The sequence below is a fragment of the Lycium ferocissimum genome, chromosome 11 (genome assembly GCF_029784015.1).
Source record: "Lycium ferocissimum isolate CSIRO_LF1 chromosome 11, AGI_CSIRO_Lferr_CH_V1, whole genome shotgun sequence".
NCBI lineage: Eukaryota > Viridiplantae > Streptophyta > Magnoliopsida > Solanales > Solanaceae > Lycium > Lycium ferocissimum.
The window spans coordinates 34037636-34049614 of NC_081352.1; the positions used below are offsets into that span (position 1 = coordinate 34037636).

The 11979-nt window shown below is 34.2% G+C and overlaps 1 protein-coding gene across 3 annotated transcripts; it reads right to left on the reverse strand.

Moving 5' to 3' along the window:
* Positions 1-360: 360 nt before the first annotated feature.
* Positions 361-6382, reverse strand: LOC132036450 (65-kDa microtubule-associated protein 1-like). 3 transcript variants are annotated; one of them, XM_059426795.1, is made up of 11 exons: positions 6265-6342; positions 5131-5201; positions 4488-4583; positions 4149-4352; positions 3769-4017; positions 3457-3672; positions 2790-2945; positions 2392-2703; positions 1520-1607; positions 1039-1187; positions 361-892 (listed from the first exon to the last, which is right to left on the reverse strand). In XM_059426795.1, the coding sequence occupies exons 3-11, from the start codon at positions 4560-4562 to the stop codon at positions 602-604; spliced, it is 1740 nt and encodes a 579-aa protein (XP_059282778.1). In that variant the 5' UTR covers positions 4563-4583; positions 5131-5201; positions 6265-6342; the 3' UTR covers positions 361-601. The 3 variants fall into 3 exon arrangements, with proteins under 3 accessions (XP_059282778.1, XP_059282777.1, XP_059282774.1); XM_059426794.1 differs by having other exon boundaries at positions 5125-5201; positions 6265-6330; XM_059426791.1 differs by lacking the exon at positions 5131-5201 and having other exon boundaries at positions 6265-6382.
* Between the last annotated feature and the right edge of the window lie 5597 nt (positions 6383-11979).

Genomic DNA, 11979 nt, shown 5'->3' on the forward strand with positions numbered 1-11979 from the left:
TTCTACTACATAAATTTAATTATTAAAAGGTATCCTATTAAAAGTACATATTCAAATTATCTTTTCGAAATACAGCGATGAAGTGGTGACATATTTATAAAATCATATGCTACGTCTCAGAAATTAAATCAACTAAAACACTTAGGTCAAAACTTAGAATAAATCATCACTTTCAAACATCAATACTTAACCTAACAAAAAGATTTTCATTGTAGGGATAGCCGATAGGCATTAACACATGGTAGCTATTTCTAACTCATCCCCTCACCTGCATCCCGCCAATTCAATCCATAATTGAGCACTAAATCAAACTAATCTTTAGCAATCAACGATCTTTCCTCTAAGTTAACAGGGCAAGTCTAGACGATGATCAGACATTGCATCACTACATTTTGGTTATTGAACTTCCGTTTTTCAGAATAGGAGCCAATATTTCGAGTAAATTTCTAATATTAACCAATATAGCACAAACTATTAGGTCTCTACTCTCTGATCAATCACTGTCCACGTATTTATCCTACTACATGAACTAGACTAGTAATGAACAACAGAAGACATCACAATGGTATATGAGTACACATCTCTTTTTCAGCGGTTACTACTATGGTGTGCTTGGATTAGGCTCGGTTCCAGAAATGTGAGAGGCTGCATCATCTTTGGTCATGGCAACATAATTCAAAGGAGCAATAGGTCTGGTCTTCCCATCTTTATTAGTTGACCTGGAACCGTTTTGGTGGGAATTAAGAGACAATCTTCTGCTGGTCGGCCCATTGGCGCTGCCATTTGCTCGTGGGCCTGTTACCTTCTTTGGACCAAGTGGTCGAGCAGGACTTGGCGTGGATCCAAATACTTCTGGATCTTTGCTCATCTGCTCTTGGAACTTCTTTTGGTCCTGTAAGATACAAAAAGAAACATGTCCTTAGGCCTTCAGTTAGTCATTCTTGGTATGACATCAAGCAAAAACTAATGCTATGTCAAGCTTTTCTTCACCAATTAACTTAAATAGAGGTGATATCCCTTAACGGATTTTGGACTTACCCTCAGCCTTCTTTTCTCTTCTTCTCTATCGTGCCTGAGCATCATATATTCGTCTAGCATGGCAAGTAGTGGAACGCCATCATAAGTGAATGTGGTGTCCCGCTCTTGTTCCCATGCTCTAGTTTTTGCAACCAAGGACTCCACAAGAGCTGCATAACCAAATTTTATATTTAGATTCAGCGACTAATATGCAACAATAAAATGAATCTTGTTTACAACAGAACGGCAATGGATCTTAAATCGTTGAACTTCCAGTCAAGCAAGAAAGAATCCTTAAGCTCCTTGAAATGGAAAGAAAAACTAAGTAATAAAAGACACTAGATAGATCCTTAAAGAAATCCTTGGTACAACTGACAAGTACTTGCATAATCCCAGAATCATTTTTTTTTAGAGGTGCCCTCCCAAACATATCCAGCAGAGCCAACACTAATACCCACAATAATCAGTTTTATCAGTGATGTAACACTAATTCGGGATTTACCTGGAATTTTGCTGACCAATATCCGAGCCTTTTCAGCCCTCTTCAAATTTAAGTGTGCACCTCTGCTTGCATTATACCGGTTATGATCCTGTTTCACAATAATTTATGACACGTTATCATCAAAATTCCCATGGAGGGATACCCTTATGGTGAACTGATGAACTACAGGCATGGAAACCCCATTTTACCCAAAAACCAAAATGTTTTTGGTTCTAAATCATACTACTATCAACTGCAGTCAGTTAGAAATGATGTAGAAGTGCAGGGGAAGAACCAAAGTGTGTTTTTGGGGCAGACAACTACTACAGCTTAGTGGCATATAATTGGATGTACCACACAAGTCAAAGTAAGCAACTTTCACCATTGTTGTCAGCTAGATTTTATCTTAAATGTGATGACCATATTGAAATTCATATGCAGCTTCTTCCTTTAGATTTTCGTTATGAAAGTAGCAAATCAGTACAGTTCAAGAGTTCAGTCGATTTTCTAATTATGATGATTTACTAGCTTCTTGAACTGGATCTCTGGGAACTAAATATTTTGAAGCATATCAATGATGACCTAGTTCTTTCTTCCTTATATATATCGCTGTTTCATTCCAAATATTGTGGCGTCCTAACATCATATAACTTGAAACATAGTAGCAGAGAAGCACAACTACTCAAAAACAGGTATGTTTTTCAAAAAAGGTGAAAGGATGAAAAAGGGTTCTGTCTCTACCGAATATACTGACAAGTATGCTCTGCCGAACATACTAATAAATCAAGCCGTACTCACCTCATATGCTTCATCAACAAGACTGCATGAAGAATATATCTACACAAGAAGAAAAAAAGGAGGAAAGACAACATGATGAATACAAGAGAACATACCCTGTTGTAGTCTTCAAGCCAACTCTCTTCTTCACAAGCTGCCATCCATTTCTCAACTTTATCCAATATTTCTTTCCTGCTATGAGCCTCTTCTTTTGCATTTACGATCTGATTGTCCATGTCAGCTAGTAACTCTGCAGGATCAACATTCCCAGAATCGATCAGTGCCATAATTTTTTCTCGAGCAGCCTCAGTATCAATCTCTACATGGGCACGTGCATAAATGTCTTCCAGTTCAGCCTGTCTTTTGAAAGAAATCTCCTTCATCTTGCTAGCCTTAAGTTGATCAAGCCTTTCAACTTCCACTTCAGCCTTGACAATAACAATAGAAAAGCAGTTAGTGGAAAGCTATTAAAGCACTTGAAGTGGATTCTAAGATCATCTCCATCTCGAAATACCTGTTCAATCAGATCAAGAGCAAGAGCCCCTGGAATGGCCACTTCATCTACTGAAGCTGATATGTTGCAGGTAACATGGTCAAACACGCTCCTTTCTTCTTCTGGGGTATCCATCAAATTCCATAAATCAATTAGCTGAGTAGCTAATTCTTGAAGCTGCACGAGGGAATACAATCAGAAGAGAGTTGAATTGAAAAAGAAGTGGGCTGAGTGAAATGTTCAACATGTGGACATGATATATTACAGGCAATGACATGTTTGAAGTGCTAAACTGAGTGCTTGTCAATTTCTGTCATGTGAGTTGAATGAATTATGCAAGGTCCATATAGACTGAAACTATTCCAAAGAAAGGAACTCCAATCATGCACATTGCATGGACAAGCAGACTTGTTAACGAGCTATTCCTTTTAATCAGTACAGACAAGTTGTGCTTGGAGGATCCAAATTTTGAATAATGTAGATTGCAGAAAATGCCCGACGTAGGCTAAACTTGATAACAACAACAACATACCCAGTAAAATCCCACAGTATGAGGTCTGGGGAGGATAAAATGTACGCAGACCTTACCCCCATCTCGGAAGATAGAGAGGCTGTAGGCTAAACTTCATGAGAGGTATTATTAGGAAAAAGAAAAAAAAGGTCAACTTAAAACAGTAAGGACATTCACCTTAAGTAATCGCTGTTTCTTATCTTCCTGTAGTACCAAGACGGTGTTAGCCAGATTTGACAATGTATCATTGCTAATACTTTTTGATTGTACACCAGTAGAATCATCCAGGCTTGGGTGAACTTCTGTGACAGTACTGAAGAAGTCCATGCCAAGAACAGCACAAAGGTCATGCACGGTACTCACAAGATCAAGGACCTTGTGCAATCTGTCACTCTGCATAGTTTGAACAAGAATATATTGATTATCTGCCAAGCAGGACCAAATAAGCAGGCAGCCTATAAACATTTCTCTTGTGAATATTGGTTATACCTTCTCCTTTTGGAGCTCTTGAAGCTGCGCATTAAACTCATCCAATTTTTTTACAGATAAGTCAGATTCGTCCACTGTAAGACTCTCAACTTGCTCGCTAGTCCCTACAATCTCACTGCTTATCTTCTGAATTTGTGATTGCACATCAAAGAACTCTTTTATCCTATCGTCTTTCTGCTTCCACAGTTTTTCCAGTGTTGGTGCTATAGCTGCAAGCTGTTCCTTGATTGTACCTGAAGTCTTCTCAGGCTAGAGAATCAACCATAGAAAGGATAACAAGCATAAGAAAAAGGAAGCATTATGACTTCCAAGTTCCAGCTGCAAACAAAAGAAATTTAATATTTCTGTCCATTCATAACAAAAATGAAGTATGTTCTCACAATTCCAACATATGTCTTCTCTCCAAGGGCCGATAGCAGCCTGGAGAGTTCCACTTTGGCATCTGCCAATGCCTGAAGAAGGTGAGACCGTGACTTCACAGCGTGGTCAACCTTTCTCTTGTAGACATCCAGACACTCTTGATCTATCTGAAGAAGCATCTTGTCCCGCTCATCATCAGTTTCACCAACCTCATCCCAAATTTGCTGCATCAACAGACAAGTTTATTTTATCCAACAGCTACATACATAGTATGTACATTAAAGAGAATACTTGATTGGTTCCTTTTAAAATTATTTAAAAGATTGAGACTAAATCCACAAAAAAAGAATTATAATTGCCTGCAGCTTTTGTAATAGGGAACCGCAAGTTGTTTTGTCAAGAACAGGAGTAGTTTGATCATCCACTGCTGCCATCTTCAGTCACTTTGACCAAACCTGGAAATGATTCCAAAAGCAAGCTAAATTTTCAACCTAGGACACGTATTGCAGGAATTGGTGATGAAGTTTGCTGAAATTTCACAGGATAAATAGCATAACCACAAGTAGGAACCAGAAAGTCCAACTAAATGAATTATTGAGCAGTCATCAATATTACTAAGCCATAAAATATTCTACAGTTGTGAAAAAGATGGAGTTTACACCTCTATTAAGTTCTAGACATAGAGGCAGAATAACTGTTGATCTTTCTATTTTACTTCTTGGGTCTCTGATCATTCTGGTTTTCACTCCTTTAACAAGGTTTAACTTTCAACACTAACACTCTAACAGTGTGATCTGTGAATAGCTTTTACAAAGCCTGATTACTTAAGAACCAACTACAACTGACTCTGCATAATAACCCTAGATTGGCAACGACAAAAGAGGGTAAACAGCCTGCTACAACGACATAGTAAAAAATCTCTACAATGAAACAGAGGACACTAGCAGGACCAGAAACCAGACATGGATAGCAATAGAATGTGCTGAGCAAGTTCACCTTCACCGTCGCTTAAAAAATGCAGTCTTAGTGAACTACAAAACCCACAGATTAACCTGAAACTTCCTGCACCTTACCTGATAGGGCACACATTACAACAACTATGAGGATAAAGCATCAGTCCTATAATTTCGACTAAAACAAAACTAAACAGGAAAATCCTCCAACTCTAAACCGTTACATTCACACAAGTGCACATCAATCTAAAGCCAAAACACTACATTCACAGCAATCAAAACGCCACAATTACTCGAAAAACACTTGATCAAAAATTGAGTGAAGTAAAAATAAACAAGAAAAATCCTCCAATAAAGAGGAAAAATCCAACTCCAAGCCCTTATCCCCACACAAATGAACATCAATTTAAAGCCAAAACACTACATTCACAATAATCAAAACGCCACAGTTACTCGAAACACACTTGGATAAAAATTTGAGCAAAGCAAAAATAATCAGGAAAATCCTCCAAATAAGAGAAAAATTAACTCCAAGCCCTTACATACACACAAATGTATGTCAATTTAAAGAGAAAACACTACATTCAAAGCAATCAAAACGCCACAGTCACTCCAGAAACACTTAGATGAATGTTTGAGTTAAGCAAAACTAAACAGGAAAAATCCTACAACAAAGAGGAAAAATCCTACAACAAAGAGAAAAAATATTCACAAAAAATGTACATCATAGCAATAAAAATGCAACAGTTACTCGAAAAAACACTTGGACAAAATTTAAGTAAAGCAAAAAATAAACCGGAAAAATCCTCCAATGAACAGAAAAATTACACACAAATGTCCATCAATTTAAGACCAAAACAGCATATTCACAACAATAATAAAAAGCCACAGTTACTGCGATTAAAATTTGAGTAGAGCAAAAAAATAAACCGGAAAAATTCCGAACTACATGCCCTTACATACACACAAATGTACATCAATTTAGAGCCAAAACACTACATTAACAGCAATCAAAACACCACAGTTATTTTCAAAACACTTAGATCTCAGTCCAACATCGAATAAAATCATCTTCAAAAGAATCGTACTAAAAAAAAACACAGGTACACTACAAATGCGTTGCTCATTGCTCAAACTATACATATAAACAATAAAAGAGAACTGAAATGAAGCGAATGCTTACCCAAATTAGGAGATTTTGGTATCAGATCTACGGGTTTTCACTTGACAGAATCAGTTTTATGAGTGTTTATTGCGTCAATCAGAGAAACAAGCGGGGTGGGTGGGTGGGAAGCTTAGTAAAGAAATGAGAAAAGGACTTGAAAATAGAGGAAAGGGTGGGGCCTGTTTGAAGATAAAAAAATTCTTTTACACTTTTACCACTGTTTATAGTACAAATTACCAACATGACACTGAGGATATTTGACTGATTTGACCAAAACTTGGTCTTGGTCTTAATGGTCAACAAAGCGCTAAACGATAATGGTCATTTCGGGAACGTAACGTTAGTCTGTTTTAGCTAGAAACAAGTTTGACGAATATTATAATATACACAGATAAATAATATAAATTTAATAGTACTAATTAAGAATCTAATATGCTTGAAGTATTGAACCAGACTATCAATGGAAAGACTATAATTAAAATAGCTAAATAGAGTAATTCAAGTAAGGATCATTTCTTAACTGAGTAAAATATCTTATTAATTACTAAAAACTCGCAACATACTAATGTTGATACTAGCTAAGGCTGCTATAGCTTCCAAATGGTGGGTGGGGGGTTAAATATGTGCTCGATGAAATTTATGCAATGTGATCAACTAATTAATGCTAATGATTTAATACGTGAAAGTACTTAATTGACTCCAAAAACATAGCGGCTACTTGATAAAAGATAGAATTCTCGGTCTAACTCAATCCCAGAAAGCTAACTCAACTGGTAAAAACTGTCCAAAATCGTTTAAAAAGACAAATTACCTTCCAATCATCAATATGGATAATGCAACGCTCGTAAACAAGTTAAGTTTTATCTAACAACAATGCAAGCTACAACTTGACAAACCACAAATTGAACCACTTATTATTGTAGCATCCATATGAGCTAGAATAATTAAATATATTGAAAACGAGTGTAGTTTTGTGACAACACACCATCAAAGTTAGTGGTGGGGTTGTGCAGTGGTAAAAAACTCATTCTTCACTATAGATTTCGTATTCAAATCATGAGAATGGAATCGTCTTTGATAGGAAGCACTATGCTGACAAAGTGAAACTTCATTCACACACACACACACAATTCAAATTACACAACACACAAAGCACACACACAATGAGAAACCAAAAACGAAGGTTTTGTGACAACATATGCATGAACACACTTATTCAGTGGACTCTCTCTCTCTCTCTCTCTCTCTCTCTCTCTATATATATATATATATATATATATATATATACACACACACACACAAAAACACACATACTCTTTCCGTCCCAATTTGTGTGATACTTTTTCACTTTTCGGAGTCAATTTGACTAAACTTTGAAGCTAAATTGGATTATATTATAAGATTAAAATTTATATATTTGAAAATTACATGAAATGTGTTATGAGTTACAACTTTTCTCATATCAATTTGGTGAAAAAATACAGCTTAAATGTTTGTCAAATTTCATGCACTTTAAATTTTGAAAAGTGAAAAGTATCGCATAAATTGAGAGAGTATATTACGTAATAAATTGAAAATTTATATTAAGTCGGAAGCCATTGTCACAAAAGAATAGAAGGTGCGGTAACATCTGCACTTATTGCCTAAGATCTAAGTTTCGCAATGATTTATTTAGCATGATAAAATGATTACTTAAAAACTAAGTAATAAAATAATGTATTTGTTCAGAATGGTCGGAAAGTGACCCCATATACAGAGGCACTTAGTACGGACCATATGCCACTTTGATTTGAAAATCATATAAATTTATAATCTTCGTGAATATATAATTGATAAGTTGTTGGCTACTTTTAGATGGAATATGTTGATATTGTTGAAAAAACTTGATGGTGATTTTATTACAGGGGTAAGTATGCAATTAAGGGCGAGAAGAAGGGTATATAAGTAAAGAGCAAAGAGCAAAGAGCAAATAGTGCCAATTGCATGGATTTAGGGGCAACAACAGTCTTGACAATTGCTTTATCATTGCTGGCTGGCAATAGTTTGTCCTAGAGAGCATTTAGTGTAAAAAAAAAAAAAATATCTATCCCCAGTGTTTGGCACCTGCATTAAAATTAGATTAAATTTGAATTTAACTTAAAAAAGTCAATGAATCATGTCCTAATAAAGGTGACTTTATATTCAAAATTTGAATTCGAGACTTCCGATGTGTTAAGGATGAATGAGTGTACTTATTATTACTCAAACACAATCCTTATCCGTGAGTATAAACTTTTAAAACTAATTAATATTGGTATTAAAATAGCAAAACTGTGAATTTACTAAAATTTCAGTATCCACTTATAGGTAGTTCTGTTAATTTGATATTTAGGTCTTGAGATCATGGTATAATACTCCTACTAGAAAGTAAGGACAAATCACTCAACGACATGGGAAATTATTACTGTTGTTTTTTTATCATTTCAGGTCATGACTATATTATCAGTTTCATAATTCATAGTTTTAATAAAAATTTATTTGTCTTTAGTTTCATTTTTCGTTGCTAAACCGCGTAACTCATATGCGTGCTATAGTGAAATTAAGAAAAAACAAATTAACCTTTTTTAACATATCTGAAAACGTAATTATTGAATGCGAATAAGATATGACCGCTTTATTTTGTGAACTTTTAAAGTTTGTGAACGCAAACGTGTAAGAGTTCGTCCACTTTTTTTGTAAGAAACAAAAAATGTCAATTATATTAGACACATAATAAAAAAAAAATTGTACTCCTTCATTTCATGTTATTTGATATTATTTCCCTATTAGTTCATTAAAAAATGACATGTTTTTTTATTTTATAATTAAAAGTGTAAATATATATAATCACAAATTTAGAAAGTTTTAAAGTCATTTTTATTATTAAATTTTTGGTCGAGTCAAGTCAAACAAAGTAGTAGAATAGAGAGTACCTATATACCATCTTCAACTAAGAGTTGCTACAAAACATGGGTCATCCGGGAACAGCAAAACTACCTAGAAATCCTCATTAGGACCAAAAAGAAGGACAATAAAAAGTAAAAAGAAAAAAAAGTATTTTGTTATAAATATTATTATAATATTGTGATGTCTATCTTTAGGAGAAATTTTAGGCCATAGGCCATGATTTCGCACTAAGTCAATTCTCTCCTATAAATAGAGAGGTTCTCTTTATTGTATTGACATCCCTAACAAGAGAAATAAAGAATTCTCATCTCTTCTCTCTTTCTCCATAATATTCTTCTTGCTTGCTTTATTATTTTATAATACGTTATCAAGACGAGTCTCAAATTTATTGAAGTGGAACTAATTTTCTTGTTCACAAAAAATAACATACCGTCGGTGCATAATTGTTCCAGTGGAAAGAGAACTTGACCGAGAGGCAGCAATTAAGGGTAAGTCTCCAAATCCTAAGGCCAAATTCAAGATGTCAAAGGTAATATCTTCCTCTGCTATTTTAATTGTCCAGATTGATTAACAAAGTGTAATTAAGTTTTTCAATGGACCACGGACAAGTAGACTATTATATCCAGGTAATATTGGTGAATCATAATGAGCATATTTATGACAGTAACTCTATTATTATATCATTATCAAGTGATATCTCCATAATTCTTTGCCAAGTACAGTTCTTTTGCTGATGCAACATATAAGATATTCTCATCTGGTTTAACCTTTTAGTAATTTATTAAATTACTGTTTATTTTTTGTTTTCAATTCATTTTGGAGGCTCACCATGACTAAGATTTACGTTTATACCACCCGAAGTGGTGATATTGCCGTAGTCTCGTTTAAGACTAAATTATGCCTATTACCACCGGAGTGGTAATATTTTTATAGGCTTGTTGTGATTATAATTGAAGATATGTTAGAGAAAAATCTCTATATTATATTCATGCCTCGATTTGCTCCTGAAGTAGCAACATCTTAGAAGAGGTTATAACTTATAAGCGATCATTATTTGATGTGGTTAAGGCACGTTCAGATGATTATGTTCCATCCCTGAAGAATGAGAACTTTTGATAAATGTTATAAATACAGATCCATTCCCTGAAGTGAATGTGATGATATTTAATTATTTAGTAAAGATTATAAATACAGATGTGTGATTGGTTGTGAAGTTATCACAACTCACCTCCAGAAGAGGTAGAATAATTGAGAAAAAAAAAAAAATTCTATGATTTACTCCTGAAGTAGTAAACTCAGAAATCTACTTGAAGTAGCAAACTCAAAAATCGCTCCCGAAGTAGTAGTAAATCCGAAATTTGCTCCTAAAACATTAAATCGAAACTTACTCCCGAAGTAGTAAGACTCGTAAAAATAAAGCGGATAAATATTATCCTATTTTTGTAAATGTTTTTACTTTGGAAACGAATTGTCAAGTACTAATCTTGGTTGAGTTTAGACATACTGGACCTAATATCAAACTATGGAAGTCGTAGGACAAAGTACATGCCGTTCAAATATATCGTGGTTGAAAGTGTCCAACCGTTTCAATTCAATATCTTGATATCAATTGCAATTCTCAAAATCCTTTGGTTTCAAACGTCAAATTTATACTATATTTGGAATTGGCTAAGGGTTTTATGTGTAATTTTTGAAATTGATATAATATCTATATTTGTTAAAAGGAAAAGGCATCCGATTAGCCTTATTTTTATTTGCAAAGGTGGCACTCATAAATTGCCTTCTTTCACTATATTAAACAGAATATATTTTTGTCCCTTCCTTTGCTAGTTTGGTCATATTATGAGAACTTATTCCCGTGATTATTAATTTGGTATTATATGCATGTTTATGGAAAGTAAGTTGTTAGCAATTTGTATGATATAATTAGTTAACTAGAGATTTTAAAGTTGTCGCATTCGGAAATTACTAACATGTCTTGGTATTACGTAACTTACTACTAAGGAATTGTTCTATATGTATTTTGGTAGTCTAGAAGTATCGGTATAACTTTTGACAAGTAGAAAAAGTTTGGGAAATATATTAAAGCGGACTCAGAGAAAAAATGAGCTATTGAAAATTATGTATAAAGCTCATCTAAATGACCAAGTTTTATTCCCTGAAGTGAATGAAGAAATACCACAACACACCTCCTGAAGAGATAAAATAGCAAAAGATATAGATGTTATTTTGTGGTATGAAGGTCATTGCTGTTTGCACGTACTTGTCGTACGTCAAATTATCTTGGATACTTTTATTATATATCATTCCAAGGCAAATGAAAAAGATTTTATAGAATATTTTCTATTATAACCACATTGATAGCATGATTAGTTGTTATTGATTTCCCCGAAGGAAATAACAAATTCATGTATTTTTCTTGATTGAGGATGTAATATTTCTGTTGTCACCGCTAAGATACAAAATATTCAGACATTAATAGCAAATCTCCCTGAAGGAGATGTTTGAAATACTGAAGTTTAGAACTTAATGTTTAATCATTTATAAATTGTATTGTCTTTAGATGTCCATTTAATTACTATTTATTTCATGACACCAGCAGTGTCTAACTAAAACTCTTTTATGATACCAGCAGTATCTGAGCAATATTTGGTAGTTAAAAAATTAATGATCAAGGTCCAGAAGAGCCTAATCATTTGTCTACAAGTATCATGACACCAGTAGTGTCCGAACAATATGTGATTATGGAGAATAAATTAAAGGCTCCTAAAGAGCTTATATATTATTATGTCATTCATCCTAGATTGT